The sequence below is a fragment of the Hoplias malabaricus genome, chromosome X2 (genome assembly GCF_029633855.1).
Source record: "Hoplias malabaricus isolate fHopMal1 chromosome X2, fHopMal1.hap1, whole genome shotgun sequence".
NCBI classification, from domain to species: Eukaryota; Metazoa; Chordata; class Actinopteri; order Characiformes; family Erythrinidae; genus Hoplias; species Hoplias malabaricus.
Window position 1 is genome coordinate 18125763 of NC_089819.1, and position 18126 is coordinate 18143888.

An 18126-nucleotide genomic window follows, 5' to 3' on the forward strand; every position below is an offset into this window, starting at 1 on the left:
CCATACAGCCACTTCAATTGGTTTATTAATCACTCACTATCTTTAGCTCAAAAAAAAAAGTGAAGTACTATTCCTATTAGCAAATATTGCAAATTAAATCTTTTTAGAGGCACAGTCGTGGTAGTAACTAAGCAGTTAACATTGCTTGACAATACAAAACGTCCTGGAAAAACAAGCTATAATGACATTTTGAAAATACTTGAATTTTATGTTTGTTTGTGTTTTTAAACCAGTTATTTTCTTTAGTTTAATGCTGTACATTTGAATCACACACAAAGGTAGTTCAGCTTAACCCCATCCGTATTGCTTTTATAATATTTTATATTTATGAGGTATTCAAAAGTGCTTGAATATGAACATCCCATGAGTGGAAGGTCAGGGTACAGCTGGAGTAGACCTGGAGATTTTAACAATTTAGACAAACACTGCAGATGAGCACATGTACAGGTGTTAGACTGTGGGGAGTATTTATACGATATTCAGGTTATATATTACTAATAAATATGATACTGCTGTGAGATATATTCAAACATGCAGAGTTAGGGTGCTTGATAAAACACATTCAGAAAGCAACAGCTGTCTAAGTTTAGCACCTAAGAGGATTAATATTTTTATCACTGGTAATGTATAATGGCTTTTAAAATGATACACAGCACGTTTTTCACTGTTCAGATTTTCTCTGTCTTGCGGTGGTTCCTCCATCCACCCCATTGTTGTCATCCTGTGTCCTAAAACAAATAGGGATACATGAATATTTATAAGTCAAGATAAACAACCCATGTTATTGCTGTAATACCAGATTCACAATTAACGATTATGTGAAAAAATGTTCTACTTACAATTTATTTGTCTGTTCACACTGCGGTCCATTTTCTGTAAAAGGAGACAAAACCGTTTGTAAGTCTTGATGTTTATTTCTGTGTTATACACTGAGCCTTCATCTTTTAGCCATTTTTACAAACTTATTTCAGTTTTGACGATTGCCCCACCTCCTTTGCTTGGACTGACCAATGGTTTGTTTAAGGCTGGTCGGAATGAACAGCTGTTGCTGCTGTTTATTTCACTTAGTTTATATATAATATTATCAGTATTTCATTGTCTAAATTTAATGAAATATCCCAATTTCATGTGTGAAACAAGAACACACACTGAAATATTTCCTTCTTCCAAACCTGTTCCGTCTGTGATCAGTGCACATGGGTTGTCCATGCTGATCTTGATATGTTTAATTATTTGATGTTGTTGAGTAAAGAATTTGTTTATTGGTTTTCATTTACATTCAGTTTCTTCAGTAAAATTTTACACCCGCTATAACAGCAGTATCAATGAACTATGAGCCAGTCCTGGAACTGACTGCTGAAAATATTTATTCCACATTACCAGTTGTTTCAGAGTTTTTCTTCCGACTGTGGCTCTGTCTCTCATAGAGGAGGATGAGTGTGACCAGGATAACCACTTCAGCTGCTATGGCCAAGAAAGGCTTGAGGGGCTCAGTGAAAGATAAAACCTTCAGCTCCACGTAGGCCTCCGTTGAGCCGACACCAAACTGAGCTTTGCAGGCATATTTTCTGGAGTCTTCCATAATCAGGTCCAGCACAGTCAGGCTAGTTTTGTTGGTTTCGGATTGGATCTTATACTTGTCTGGTTCATCAGTGTCGTTGAGTAAGCTCTGAATAATGCAAATAGGTGTTAAGCAGAACCAGTAAAAATGTTTTAGAACTATTAAGACTTCCTAAATCATGTTTCTATAAAAATGTTTCTTCTGCAACATTAACCTTGCTGTTTGGGAGCCCCTCAAATGTTCAGTGCGTAGAATTGAGATTCTAAATTCAGTTTTAAATGTTTTAAATGTTGTGAAATATTGCATTTTTCAAAAATCACATTTGCTTAAGCTTTCAATGAACAGATAAACTGCATTTATGAAGTGCTGTGTCCCAGTCTCAGTCTTAAAGTACTTTACCTTTTTAGTGCCGTTGAGTGCATACCATTGCCAGGTGGTTGATCCCTCCTTAAGTAGGCACTCTAGAACCACTGAGTCACCAATGTAGCTCACAATTGGTTTATCACGCTCTTTAATTGAAGGAACTATAATAAAACATAACCATACAAAGTATCAGATGCACTGCAATATTTTACACTTAAAATAAGAATAATAATGCCAGTGTGGACAGACTGATTTTGAACTTCTTCATAAGTTCATTCTGTTTTACAGCTGGTGAATGTGTCCCCATTAATGGAATATTTTTATTTACTTAATTTTTGTTAGTTTTGTTGTGTACATTTATGCCCACATACCTTTAAAAACAAAGTTAGCTTTGGCTTCTCCTTCTGAAAATGTGAATACACACGAATAATTTCCTACTGATGTGGCATTGAATCTGTAATGATAAAGTAGTGATGTTACAAGTAATTGCGTAAATTAAAAGTTAGTAAAATAGACTGACGCATTTGTATCACATGAGTGGTTTGACATGATTTTTTTATATTTTATTTATGCATGGATATATTAACAAAATACAGTATTGTATTGCAAAAAATGTAGACACCTGATATAATATATTTAAAATGATTTATTTTCTCAATAAACATGGAGCATGTATAAAGTGATATATTATTACAATAAATACAAAACATAAATGCAGGAAAAAAATTTTTTTTAATTTCTATCTCAATTAAAATGGCCAAATTTGAATGATTATTAATTTGACGGTTTGGAATAAATGAATTTTTGGAATACACAAAAATAGTGTAAAACAGTGCTCCATTACCTTGAATGAGACGTCAAATGGACGCGTCTATATAAGGTATTGCATGATCATAATCCATTCTCTTGGGATTGTTCATTTATTTTATTGTCATAGGGTAATTGATAAATATAGTGAAGTATATTTGATAGGAAGATTGTAGTTTACAGAAAGTAAGCGCCTGTTAGTTTCAGAATAATCTCAGGAATTCAATGATGGCTGGTTTATACATAAAAGGTGTATAACCACAGACATATTTTAAGACAAATGAAAAAAAGTTCCATTTCCAAATCAACTGTTACAAATTACATGTTTCTTGTAATAAAAAAAAATTGCTGCTTAAAACCTCATCATAATCTCAATCATAATCCTGAGAGACATCTTTGTAAAAATGAATGATATTCATATTTCTGCTTTTTAATTTTGGGCACATGATATGTTTGAGGCAGATTCCTTACTAGTTGTCTTATTTCCATAAATTACACGACACCAGCTTCCAAATGGTACCTTAATCTTGTATATATTATATCGTATACAATAAGTAATTTATGAAACGGAGAATGTGAAATTACAAGTCACAAGCCATATTTGGTTCCACGGAGTTAGTGGAAGTGTTGGACTACAATCACACTGGACTGCCATGAGGAGAGGTTTGGAAAGGGTTAAACCAACACATTCACAGCTTACTGTAATAATATTGTTTTTATCCTAATAGGGGTTTTGTTTGTGTTTTTTCAAGGTGTCTATATCCTTTGCACAGTGCCATATAAAATAATTATTAATTGATTGATTATAAATAACTGCAAACTAAACCATATAAACAAATGCTCATTTAACAATCTGTCATTAGTTCTTTAGAACCTTTTGAAATAGAAGTTAATTGCTCAAACAAAGGGTTCCATGATTCAAAATCATGTTTTTTTGGGGGTACCATTTAGAACTCTGTTTGCTAAGAAAATTCATACTGTTTATACTTACGTATAGTTAAGCACCTTCTGTGGAGCACTTGTTTGAGATCGGTTTCCATCTTTCAATACCCAGTAGCTGTTTACAAGTGACTTGCTTGTGTCACTATATTCACATGAAATGTTCTTTGTTTCAGGGTTCTCGATTGCAACATATATGGTGTCATAAAGTTTATCTGTGAATTAAGAAATGGACATCAGAAAACACTCCTGTGCAGAGCAATATCGTAATCAGAATTTCTAACACAATTTCCTTGCGCATTTATCACCATTTCCAGTAGCGTTTACTGAACAAATGATGACATACATTTGAACACTACATTAACAGAAAAAAGTAATAATATATTAATAATAAATTGTTATGGTTCATTGCCATAGGGTGACAATATGCAACATAAAATGTAAACCTACACTGGCATAAGATTTAGGGGATTTGAGTGAGTGAATGAGCTTGTTAATAAATAGTTCCATGAGTTGTTTCGCATTTAAAAATATGTCACTTTCCTAAAGTACTGTACATACATTCTCTTTTATTTCAGGTTGCAGTTATTTTACTATTACAACTAATTTACATAATCTGTCTCATGACATCTTTGATTTCAATTCTTAAAAATCATAGAAATGCTCAGAAAATGTTTCATGAATATTTGTAATTACTGTATTTCACACACAGAAAGATTCAAAAGCCAGCACTAGCCATGTTATGTGTTGGAGGAAAAAGAAAATAAAATTACATTAAAGGCCTTCACCTCGGGATTGAAAAGAATAGTGTTTTCTACTGCATTCAGCAAGAGATTATTATTAAGATATATTTGACATAGTATAGGGTCAAACATCATTGCTCAAGCTAACCTTATTTATTTAGCTTAGCTGCTGTGAGGGGAGCTCAGCAGAATAATAGAACATGAAAAGGTCAGTTTACCTTTGGATAACTTAGCTATGTGTACATTCCCAGCATCCCCAGTCTTGGAGGACGGGGTGGATCCTTAAAATAATAAATAAAAAAATAATAATCAGGAAATGTGAGAACAATTGTGGCTGAACATCAGAGAAATTAAGTTATTTCCTGTGATGACCATGTGCTGTTGGGAAAGCAAGCAAAGGATCACATACCAAGATGAAATTTGCCTTAAAATGTTGTGTTTCAAGTAAATTACACATCATATGGGCTACGCAACAAGAACTCAACTTCTCTTTTCCGGATACAGAGAGTAGATACTCAAAGCACATTGAGAAATATTAGAAGATCTGTAAAGGTTTTCATCAGGCCACAAGGTCACAACATTACGAACAAAAGATCAAACAACTGGTACACAGCTAAATCTCAATACACTTAAATATTAGATAATTATTAATATTGGATTACAATATATTGAATTAGGAGATATACATATAATTATTTAAAGGCAAAACAAGATATAATGATCTTGATACAGGTAGTATCAAATAGTAACACATACATACTAAACATATGCCTCACCTGCATTCACGCCTTGGCAGAAAAGTAAAAGAATGATGAGATGCATAGTGTTTGGAGCAGGACTCAAGGTTTCTGTGTATGTCCTCTACTCTAGTCTAGGAATAAGGCATCTTGTTCTCTTCCGCATGAGATGCAGCCCTCCCCCTTCTCTCTTCCTCTCTTCTGTTCTCTTGCTCCTCCTCTCCTCTTCCTGCAGCCATGGTGACTCTGCTGCAGTGGGACCTGCTTGTTTTAAATGAATCATGAGGATGGAGCAGCTGCTGAAGCCCAGGGTGTATCAAATGATCCTGCAGTTAGCACAGTCACGTAGGTGTTTACCAGCACACATTTAAGAAAGCAAAAAAGGCAATAATTACAAATTCTACCAATGATGCATAGTTACATGATTAAACGTTCATATTTATCTCCCATGATGCTAAATACAGTCAGTTTGGCCAGTGTAGAAACACAATAGCACAGTCTCTTTAAAGGGAGCCCTGAATGTTAAGACATTTAAGCCTCAGAATAATGTAACAGCACACAAAACACTGCATATATTGTTAAGGTTTTGAACATCAGCTATAATCAATGAATTCAGCTATTTCAGATGCGTCTATAGAATATAAAGTCATTTTGTTGTGTAAACACAGCTTGTATAATCACAGAATCAGAGAAGCATGAAATTAAATTAAATTAAACGATACTCTGTAGCAGCTACACATCAGCCTAAAGTCACCATGCTCAGTGCAGAGTATCAGTTTATTGGGGTATAAAGCCCCCAAGCACTGGTCTGCAGAGCATTGAAACTGTGTTCTCTGAAGTGATAAAGGACCAGTATTTTTGGAGTGGCATTTGTGATCCACAACTAATCATTTTAAATCAATACATGATCACCATGGTAACAAGCTGTTTTTGCTACTCCTTAAGACTGATGTATGTAAATTACCTTTGTCCAGATTGGCTGCCTATATTATGCCTCTGTCAGAAATCAGGCCAGGCTGAATAACATTCTTTTTAAATAAAAAATGAATTATATAAATGCTTTGTTTTTTATGACATCACAAATACAGTGATATAATCCAACCATTTTATTTAAAAAATGTAAATATCTATGTAGCCTCTTTATTATGTAGTGGAAACTGTCTGGATGAGATTATAATAATGAACAGCAATGTCATAAACAAGATGTTGAGGCTTTTTGAAATGTTGTGGCCACAAGGAATAAGGAACTTGATCAGCATTAAGTTTTTTAATTCATGAAATGCTTAAAGGGAAACTACATTTTTGAAAAGTCTACACATTTTTCTGCACAGAAAGTGTATGAAATAGTTTTGTTTAACATAGGTTTTGAGGTATGAATAATGTCTTCAACATTTTCTTCTTCTCTTTTAAGCCCCTTTCTTAAATTCATTCATTCATTCATTATCTGTAACCCTTATCCAGTTCAGGGTCGCGGTGGGTCCAGAGCCTACCTGGAATCATTGGGCGCAAGGCGGGAATACACCCTGGAGGGGGCGCCAGTCCTTCACAGGGCAACACAGACACACACCCACAAAGACACACACACATTCACACCTATGGACACTTTTGAGTCGCCAATCCACCTACCTACGTGTGTTTTTGGACTGTGGGAGGAAACCGGAGCACCCGGAGGAAACCCACGCAGACACAGGGAGTACACACCACACTCCTCACAGACAGTCACCTGGAGCAGGAATCGAACCCACAACTTCCAGGCCCCTGGAGCTGTGTGACTGCGACATTATCTTCTGCACCACTGCGCCGCCCTTTCTTAAATTATTATTATTATTATTATTATTAGTAGTAGTAGTAGTAGTAGTAGTAGTAGTAGTAGTAGTAGGAGGAGGAGGAGGAGGAGGAAGATTTATATATATATATAAATATACGTGCTTGTTTCCTTGTGTAAGTTTCTGTAATTTCTGTGTTCCTCTCGCTGGTCTTTATTCAGGTCTTGACTCGTGTTGGGTCAATGTTTCCTGTATTATTTCTATGTCACACTCTCCTTTTAATTCTGTAGTGTCTCGGCTTTGTCAGGCTTTATTTTTATTCCTGTCTCTCTTCTCTGTTCCCAGTGTCCATACCTTTCCATTGTCTTCAGAGAATTTGCTTTGTTTTGGCAGCGTTTCTGTTAGTTTTCTTTTCATGAGCTTTGTTTTTTGGGTTGGTCCTGTCCTGGACTCTGTGTCTTCACACTAGTGTTTATATTGTTGCTATTTCCCATGTCCTTATTGCAGGTGTCCTTCAACATGTCCAGGTTTAGTCCGTTTGTTTAGTTTTATGTTCATTGTCTCTAACTCTGTTTATTTGTTGTTCTAGTGAATGAGAACTCAGTGTCTCGAAAGCTGTGCTACGGCATGGATTTAAAGTGGTATGCATAATTATTTTTTGATAATTCAGTGTTTTATTATTGCTTTGTTTTATTATTAAATACTTTATTCATCTTTCAAATGAACCAAAAAAAATGTAACAAATGCTATTTTTCCACAAAGATTTATTTGAATTACACATTCCTCCTTGGCATATTCACCATGCCAAGGACATCCACACACTGAAATGCTTGTGGTGAGACTGAGAAAATTACCCTACAGCTGTACAATACAGTGTATACAGGAGGAAAGATGACTCTAAAGTATAATGTACTTGCAGAAATGTACTAAACATATAATAATGAGCAAAGCTTACAGTCCATATATGAGAAATGAAAGCGAATAGCAGCATTGACATCAATGTATGAAAGCATATGAAGAGACATATTAAGTAAGAATCAGAAATTTGAGAACAAAAAGCAACTTCTTCAGTAGTAGTACAGATGCTTCTATACAGCCTACCAGATGGTAGCCTGGCTATAAATAGGCTATACCCTATTTTGCTGAAGTCAGTGGGGATGTTTGGCGCCGTACTTATTTTGGTGAGACACAGCTCCAGGGACCTGGAGGTTGTGGGTTCGATTCCCACTCCGGGTGACTGTCTGTGAGGAGTTGGTGTGTTCTCCCTGTGTCTGCGTGGGTTTCCTCCGGGCGCTCCGGTTTCCTCCCACAGTCCAAAAACACATGTTGGTAGGTGGATTGGTGATTCAAAAGTGTCCATAGGTGTGAGTGTGTGAGTGAATGTCTGTGTTGCCCTGTGAAGGACTGGCGCCCCCTCCAGGGTGTATTCCTGCCTTGCACCCAATGATTCCAGGTAGGGTCTGGACCCACCGCGACCCTGAATTGGATAAAGGTTACAGATAATGAATGAATGAATGATCTCTCACTATTTAAAGAAACATAAGCAAACTTACATAATATTTCTACAGCGGTTAGAGTTATGTTAGGGTAGGTAAATTTTTATTGTAAAAAAAAATCTGTTGTCAATTTCAGAATTTAAAAACAGGACTTTCTGTAATGCAATAGGTAATAACAATGTTAGCACACTGTCAAATATTCAGTTCAAAAAGTGTTAACACCAATTTTACTACCTTGAAATCAATCACTGTTTAGTGTTATCACACCTTGTGTACGCTGGTCCACTGATGAACCTTTTTTCTGCCTCCTCTGACAAAATATTTCCACCTCTGACTAACCAAGAGTAATGGCCTATCATTCAAAATTAAGATACATATCATGTGAAACATAAATGTTCATCTTTAAGAAAAGGTGAGCTCTAACTTACTCCAAGCAAACCTCGCTTCCTACTTATAGCAGTACAGACTAATCTGTCTGTCTGAACAGTCTGTTAAATCCGGTTTAAGTTATACCTAAAACAAGTCTGTAAATTCCCCGGCCTTGCAACTTACTGCTTAGTGGTGATTGGCTTAGTAAAATATGACTGACACAAAGACTCTTGTCTAATGGGCTGCAGTCGAAAATGATTGAAATATGTTCCGCCCACTGGCGCTCCGGACGGCAGCATTACCCTTCTCAAGCGTCTTGCACCAAATGGACCTCGAAATTCGACATCAGAGAAGAGTGACATCTGGTGGCCAGAATAAAATATTGCAGCCTGCTGATCAACACTGCGAAGCATGTTAATGCTTGTGTAGACTTACTGTTGTTTGTTTTCATCCGCTGAAAATCATGTTTAATTATTAAAATGCTGAAAAATGCTTTAATATTGTCATTATTGATTACAGAATGTGTAAGGCCTACAGAAAATAAAATATAAGTCCTGTATTAGCAACAAAGTAACCACTCATCTGTGAATCATGAAAACATGATTTTATAGGGAATATGAGGGCTATGTAGGAATATAAAAGTCGTCTACAAAGTTGGAAAATATGCTACAGAAAATGCGCTCAACATTTTACTGTCCCTTCAATGGTCACTGTGATATGGATAGTGACAAAACCTTTAACCAGTGGTTTCCGGTGGTTCAGGTTTTCGAAGCTTCCAACTCATAATCACGTGAGGATAAGTGACTCATTATAAGCTCCGGTACACCGTGTCGAATCAGCAGGTGTTGGAAAAGTGACACGAGCTTCTAAGCAATAGCAAATATGTCTCATCAGATTTGAAATATTACCACCTTTGAATCTGTTCTTGAATTGAATTCGTGAATGTTCAAGAACACGTTGTCACTGTTATTATTCAAGATTAATAAATTCAGATAAAAAAAATCAAGCTTAAAAAAATTCAAACAATATTTTTTTGAAGTTGCTCAGATTCGATAGACCACATTCAGATGCCAAAATACGAGTTAAAACATTCAGAGAACATATCCGGGATACAAAGGAAAAGCAATCGATTCTGTCTCCAATCGAACCAACATCCAACCACGACTGAAGTTGGCTACTTACCAGTTTCTTATTAGGATTTTCTGTTTCACCTTAAATGGTGCAGTAGTTGCATCCTGTCGCCTCTAGATGGCAGAACACAACTGCCATACCGTGGAAAAACTACACGTTTAGCTTCCTTCCGCGGATATTATCTCTTTATTTTGAATGTGTCTCAAAAATCTGATAAAACCCTGTATCTCCTTTTTTACATATGAAAATAGCGATTCCAACAAATGAACCAATTGAAATGATCTAAAATAAAAAATGTATACTATTACATTAACATTTTGTAATGAGGGGATCACTGTTTTGTGCACAAGTACAAAATTACTACTCAAAATGGTTCTGGAGGCAGAGCTGACTTTGAGGCAGAAATAATGTAATTGGTTATCAGTCAATATGTGGGGACAAATGTGGCTAAAACACATTGGGTGATGATTTTTAAATACTGCCCCATACACCGGTAAAGCTCCACTTACACACCTGTGGTGTGTGCCTGCTCTGACTGCCAGAAATGACTCTGGAAGGAATACATTTGCAGTAAAATGTACATTAGTTCTGTTTCATAATTTGGTAGAACTGTTTGTTTTGTTTGAATGGAAGCTTCTGAGGAAGCTGTAGAAAGCTCTGGGGCCTTTTAGGCTGATTCTGAAGAAGTACTTCCCTACACATTTGTGTTATAACTGTTGTCTCAGAGGAAGCTACAGGATGTTATACAATAAAATTCAGCTGCCTATAAGGCAGATTCTAAAGTAGTACATTTTGCACACTTGATTTGATTGCTACCTCTAAAGAAGCTGTAAAATGACATACCTCAGGGGCAACAGATCTTTATTCTATTACATTCTGTAGCTCCTTTAAAGGTATTAGTCATAATACCGGACCCAGAGGAGCCCTGAAACTCCAACTCTTATAAGGGACTCCTCTGCTGAGGGAATCTCCAACCAGGTGGAACAGGGCTACCTTGCCCTAAAGTGAGGGTTCTACAGGGAGCGAGAGGCCCCCTTTAGGGCAAGACCACTCTGTTGCTCCTGGTTGGAGTTTCCCTTACCAGAGGGGTCTCTTTCGAGTTTCCAAATTTCAGAGTCCTGGAAACGGGATCTATGGTAGCATGGCAGAACAGTGTCTCCCCGTTTGCAGTTTTAGAGATATGAGGTTAAGTCTTCAGAGCAATGATATAAGAATTAAATTATTTTATCAGTCATATTTATCTACTTAAAGGAAGCCTATGTACTTTTAAATATTGAGATTTATTTATTATGTACATATTTACAAGATAGAGTACAAAAAGAAACAACTTGAAAGTTTTTCCCACACCCTCGATTTTGAGATCAGCATCTTATTTGGCATACCTGCAGATGTTGAGATGGTGTTATAAACATCTGCTGGTGCTACAAATGTCAGAGGTGCTGGTGGGTCTAAAACACAATGTTTTTAGAGGATAAACAAAATGCAATAGAACAAAAATCTATGATTTGCTGTATCATACCACTGTCAGGGAAGGTCAGTTTACAACATTTTATTCTGCCTCAACTTCAGCTTTACTCAGTACTGTAGCTGTTACTTCTAAAGCTTTCCCACTACTGAAGTCTCAAGAATGAGTGCAAGCTCCAGAATTTACAACATAATAGAACACGTTCAGCACATTTACAGTATACCGAATCACACTGGCCATCAGAAACATTTACCGTTTAAAGTTAACATTAACAGTTTACTTTTACAATTACTGAATATTACAAATAGTTTTAGCTGCAGATGTGTTGTCAGTGTAAATATCTGAAGGTACTACAAAGTAGTTCTGTGCTACTGCTGGGTTTACAACAAATAATTAATAGATAATTCATAAACAATAAGCAATAAAAGTCTTTAGCAACCAGGCAGGAAAGAAGATTTTTTTCTAAATAAAGTTAAACACATGAGCATAATAGAGGAAACCAATGCTGTATCTGAAACTGTGCCTTATTCACTACATAGTGCACTTTTTGTGGGTTCCACTATTTTGTAATAGCGTCAAAAAAAAAAAGCACTAAAACAATCCTTAAAAACACATGTACACTGACAGACAGCAGATTACCCATAATCCACAGCATTGTTTGGTAAAATCCCACATAAGATAGTGTCTGAAATCATTTACTATCCTCCTGAATTTAGTTCCCTATACTAGAGAACTATGTAGTGAATGATATAGGGAATGTTGAATAGGGAGCCATTTTGGACACAAGGCTAGATACTCAAGTCCATAATTATAAGGCAGGAAGTTTATATACAGATGGGTTTTCATGGCAATCACTGCATTATTTAAAATTATAATTTTTTGTTAGTTTTTTTAGTATTGATTTGATTATTGCCATTTTATAAAAGAAAACAGAGTTTTATCTTTTTAATCTTTGCCAATTGGGCTAAATGCTACGAAAATTTATATCATGTGACAGTGAGACTACATCCAGTTTCTAGTACAAAGGATTTTAACTTTACATTTTTAGCAAAACTTTTAAATCTACATAAACTGAAACAATTATTTTTTATATACCATAACTGATGAAAGCAGGTGGCCCCTCGAAGACGAAATAGTGGTCTTCATTGATAATGTTATTATTGCATTAATTGCAGCTCATCTTGTGTGGAAGCTGCACATCTAGCTGCTTTGAGGGACCATGGACGTGCTCAGAGCCCATTTACCTTCTTTGGCTGAGCTGCCCCTCTGTCTTGTTGTTGATAAATTCAAGCCGCCAGTAATTGTTAAGTTACACGAAAGCATGCTCAGCCATAGCATTCAAATCCTGAGACACAGGATGGAGCCTTTTGTCTCCGCAGAGGGTGGAACAGTCTGGATGGTTCCTTTCATCTTAGGAACTGAGAAGTTGATGTCCATTTTACAGAAAATAATCTGAAATATGGACTCATCAGACTACAGCACACTGTATTTTGGGCCATGAGCTCATGTTCACAGAATGTAGTGTTTATATATATATATATATATTTATATATATATATATATATATATATATATATATATATATATATATATATATATTGTTTATTCTTGATGCAGCGAAGGGTATTCTGTAGTTTGTTGTCTTTCTCTTGTTACTCATGTATTCAGACATCACTCTCCAGGCACCCACTGCCCTGCAGCAGCACTTGATTCAGTTTTTTGGGTACATATGCGCTTAAGTGCTGGTTCAGGGGTGAGTAGAACCTTGTTACATTTACTCAAGTACTTATAATTAAAGTGATAATGTGTGATATATAATAACTCTTTTGCACCAGTTACCAGAGCTACCTGGGGGCCTTAATGGAATATCTGTGAAATCCTCTGGTCAAAATACCAAAAGCATCAAGCTCTATAGCATTATTCTCATCCTGTCCAGAATTAACTTAGCCAGCAGCAGTTCTTATATCGCTATTCTTGTCATGTCTAATTTAATCAGTTTAAATCCCTTCATTTTTACTCGCACATAAAGGAGTGTCTGATGCTGTGATTGGAGATGCTCAAATGAGCAGGCAGCATAATTATAATGATTCCCCTTATTTTGTTAGAAGTGAAGCAATATATACAAGTCATGTTTTCTAACTTAGAGCTGACCGTGTGTTCTTATTTTGCGATTTGTGGGTTAGTAAGGACTCCATATCCACAAATTAATGAGTCACTTCTGGACTAAGAATAAGAATATGCAGTCAACAGCATCCCGTGTCCACTGATGAAGGTCTAGAAAATGACCAACACAAACTGCGCAGCAACAGATGAGCTACTGTCTCTGAGTTTGCATCTACAAAGTGGACTAGGTTGGTGGGTCTAAATAAGTGGACAGTGAGTTTTAAAACTCAATAATATATCATAATATTCTGACTGTGCATAGTATTGCTGTTAGACAGCTGAAAAGATCTAAAATGAAAAATGTATACTATTACATTAACATTTTGTAATGAGTGGATCTGTCATGCCTTGGTCCTGTAATGGGTCTGTTTTCCCCACCATGTGCTCTTGCACATGGTTCTGTTTATTGTGGTTCCTGTCTCTGCCCTAGTCCCGCCTTAGCTCCACCTTCTCATCAGTGGCTCTATCTGTGTCTCCTTTGTAATCCTGCCCCCTCGTTATCAGTCTCAGGTGTCCTTGTGTGTATTTAAGTTACTCTGTCTCAGCCTTTCTTTGTTGGACATTCCTCTATCTAGTCTGTTTCTCTTTCACATTATATGCGAGTCCTCTTTGTCTAGTCTGTTTCTCCTTCCCTGAGTGTGCTTGTTTGGTTGGTCGGTCTGTTTCTTCTTATTATTCCTTCCTTGTGCTTTGTGTACCTGTTTGGTCTCTCTCTAGTCTGTTAGCATTTCCCTGTCTCTAGTCAGTAATTCCCTATCCTGGTCTGTCGGTATTTGTCTCCCAGTCTAGGTTTATGTATCTTTCTCTCAAGTCTAGGTCTCTGTTTAGTGCTCCCTGTTCAGGTCTTTATTAAGCTCTCTGTAGGTTTAATCTCTTTCTATTAGTCCAGGTCTCTCTGTCTAGGTTTTTTTTTTTTATCTAAGTTTCCTTTCTAGTTATCCAAGTCTCTCTGTTTTGTTATCTTTTGTTTAAATAAGTCTCGTGTTTATTGCATTTGTGTCTGCCCGGTCCTAACAATGTCCAGAGTGAGACGGAGGGGCAGAGGAAGCAGAAAGCAGCGTTTGAGTCTCCCCCCTCACTGGAGGACTACTCCCTCAGGTCCAGGGAAATTTGAGGGTTGGTGCTCTTGGCTTCAAACTTCAGGACAAAGGAAGTGAGGCTGATGGGGGCACATTTCCTGGGTATATTTGGTTCCTCATGTGTGTGCCCATCAGCCTTCCTAAACCCTCAACAGCTCCAACACGTGCCTAGTGAGCAGCCCAAGCCCCTGCCTCTGTGGACGTAGTTGCAGGGCCCCTTGCCTCTTGCCCCTTGCCCCTTACCCCATGGAGATGCTTGCAAGACTCACTGCCTCTCTGAATGCCCTTCAAAGGCGACACCTCGCCTCTGTTCCTGTGCCGGCGGTGTCCTCTGCTTCCTCTCTTCCTGTTCCTGTGCCAGCAGCTTTCACAGCTGCTCCTGTCCCTGTGAAAGCGGCATCTGCCTTTCCTGTGATGGCAGCGAACCATGCCACTTCTGCAGTCCCTGTGAAGGCGGCGAACCATGCCACTTCTGCAGTCCCTGTGAAGGCGGCGAACCCTGCCACTTCTGTTCCTGTGGCTTCAGCCATCTCTTTTCGTGTCCCTAGATTTGGTCCTAGGGACTTTTGGGTCAATTCCTGGAGTTGTGCCCAGGCTGGCTTCTCAGACCTCACCACAGACTTTTGCAAGTCCTGGGCACTCCCCAGTAGTTTTAGTCTCTGGCCATGTCCCAGCACGTGTCTGTTTGTTTCTGTCCTGGTCACTGTGTTTCAGTGTCTGTGAACATCCTGGTCTGTTCCCCTGGCAAGTCCTGTCCTGTTTCAGTCCAGTCTTGTCATCTGTCTCTGCTCCTGTCCAAATGAAAATAACCTACCAAACACAAATTTCTATATAAATATTTCTAGTAATATTAGAAATAACCAGACAGTGTGAATATACACACTGACATTCAGTGTTTAAACAAACACAACTTTATGAATTAAACACTGCATTTTGGGATTTTACATTTGTACTACACCTTGTGTAATATCAATTGCAGATTCTTGATAATCTTATAATTAAAAAAATAAAAATGCCATTGTACATATACCCTAAAACTCATGTTTCCACATATTCATCATATCACTTGTTATATTTGCATGACAAAAATTCCACAATGACATTTCTTCAGGATATGAATAGTCTGTTATATTGTGTCTTCAATGAGCCTTTCAGATTTTTGAGACACTCTGAAAATAGAGATAATGCCCAATGAATTTAACCAAACGCACAATTTCCCCACACAAACCTAACTAAAAAGGGAGCACTAGAAACGGAGTGCAGACTTCAGGACCCTTGTAAATATCAGCACCCTTCCATCTTCAAACTTCAGTGATTGTGTGAGAGCTGCAAAACAACATCAGAGACATCTCAGATTTAAAAAAAATAAAAAAAAGTTTCACCATAGTTTTACCATAAGGTTTTGACTTAACACACATCCTGATGATGTTTTAATGTTGGAGAGATACGAGCAGGATGTTTGTGCCATGGTTTTATATAGAAAATAATTGACATTTTGTGTCGTATATATGGTGACTCCTGGTTCCTGTCTATACCACTGTAAAGAAATCTCAGTTTCACATTAAATAATTTAAGGATAATATAAAGATAATTTCACATTAAATCAATGTTCATATTTCAAACACTGAATCATTCCTTTAATTAGTAACCTGCGAATGGCCTAATGTAAAAGTCAGGGAATAACATGACTACAGGAACATATTTTCCCTCACTCTAAAACTGATTGTCACTTTTATCCTGATGGCAGTAAGTCCAGCTTATGAAGTTTGGCAAACCTGTTCTCTCTTTTTTTGGCCAAGGTCGTTGTCAGCGTGTCCTTAGTGATGCAACTCGTCTGCGGCTTGTCCTGCTGGAAAGCCTCGGTGGATTTAGTCAGCGAACAGACCAATCATGAGGCTGGGAGGAAGGTTCATTCACAAAAAAAGAGAAGAGAAGAGCAGGCTTTTGTAGGATGGCTCCTCAGTGGAGATTCATTGTGAGTTTCCTGCCGAAAAAGCAAGGCCTTCTGGCACCATGGCTAGAGATGGAATGTCACGAGAGGAGTATGAGGAGTACCAGAAACAACTGGTGGAGGAGAAGTAAGTACAACATTCTTAAGTAAAGCATGTGTGGCATATAAAGGGCTCTTTAGGAAGTCATTCAAGTCAAGAATCATTTAGAACGCTGTGTCTACAAGATGATGTCATCTTAGATTCCTTCCTTCTTTAGTTTACCACATATATAAACATAATAAGCAAGTGCATAAATATACATGCTTAGTATATTTATACCTGCTTTCACTATTGATTTTTAAGATATAGATATTGGATGAAAACTACTCAGTAATTGAAATGTATGTTTACATTTACATGACTACATGCCTACTCGTTTAACTTTAATATAAATGGTAAATAGTGGCATAATGTACATGTGCAGCACATTTGGGCCTGTATGAAAACAGCTACTTGGTTTTGGAATGAAATATAACAGTTTAATAGACATTAATGTAATAAAATAATTTCTGGTGTCTCAGTCTTCTCTCCTGCTTTTCACTCCTTTCTTACAAAGAATGGAAAGAGATGCTGAGTTTGCAACAAAAAAAGCAGAAAGGGCCTGTTTGAGGTCCTGTCTAAGAGAAAAGTACCGTCTGCCAAAGGTGAGATTTTGTACTTGAATATAAGGTGGTTCCTCACAGTGCACATGATTAATTCTCTTTCACAGAACAGCACCAGAATAGCAACAGTTCAGAATGAGTGGTTATAGCCTATAGAGTTGCATTACGCCAAGAGATTAGAGCACAGCAACAGAATTAAGGGCTTTGTCATGCCGTAAATGACCGACAGAGTCTAGTCCATCTGTCACTGCTGTGGGTTAAAGCAGCACAAACTCTGTACACAATGGAAAACCCAAGCAGGTTGTTTACAATAAGTGCAAATTTAACATAATATTGGTTAGAAACTGAATTAAAAGTGTAACTATTGTTTGTTGAAAAATATACACACATTCCAAAATAATCTAAATGTATTTGGCCATGATACATGGAGGCCCTAGAAACATGGATGACCCAAACGACTACATTAAACACCACTTTCAATGTTGAAGGACTGGAATAATAACAAATAAAATGAGTGATTGAACCCTAATTAATATGAAACAAGTATTACAAATTGCATAACATGCAAACGGGTTGTCATTTCCTTTATTTTTGACTTGTTATAGAGTGAGCAGGATGAGATCATGATTCAGCAGGCAGGAGACGACATCGATGTGCCAGAGGAACTGGTAAAGATGGTGGATGAAAATGCTCCACAAGAAGATGAAAATCAGTCCATACTGGATCAAATGCAGAATATTCAAAATATGAACATGGATCAGATCAAAGAGAAAGCGCAGGCCACTCTGGTGGAGATGAAATCCAAGGCTGAGGAAAAGTGCACTGTTATGTAAAGGGCCAATGATTACAATAAAGAACTCAGGTACTTATTTTGGAGGTAAATAATATACTGCAGTTTGATAAATATATAGATT

General features: G+C 37.2%; 2 protein-coding genes across 2 annotated transcripts; one reads left to right on the top strand and one right to left on the bottom strand.

Moving 5' to 3' along the window:
- Nucleotides 1-341: 341 nt before the first annotated feature.
- Nucleotides 342-5329, bottom strand: LOC136676836 (embigin-like). The gene is made up of 8 exons (XM_066654088.1): nt 5190-5329; nt 4632-4694; nt 3723-3885; nt 2296-2378; nt 1961-2085; nt 1381-1669; nt 840-873; nt 342-728 (listed from the first exon to the last, which is right to left on the bottom strand). The coding sequence occupies exons 1-8, from the start codon at nt 5233-5235 to the stop codon at nt 662-664; spliced, it is 870 nt and encodes a 289-aa protein (XP_066510185.1). The 5' UTR covers nt 5236-5329; the 3' UTR covers nt 342-661.
- An 11095-nt stretch (nt 5330-16424) lies between these two features.
- On the top strand, nt 16425-18052 carry LOC136676723 (complexin-4-like). The gene is made up of 3 exons (XM_066653913.1): nt 16425-16697; nt 17167-17254; nt 17818-18052. Exons 1-3 carry the CDS (start codon nt 16633-16635, stop codon nt 18043-18045), a joined length of 381 nt encoding a protein of 126 aa, XP_066510010.1. The 5' UTR covers nt 16425-16632; the 3' UTR covers nt 18046-18052.
- The last annotated feature ends 74 nt before the right edge of the window (nt 18053-18126 follow it).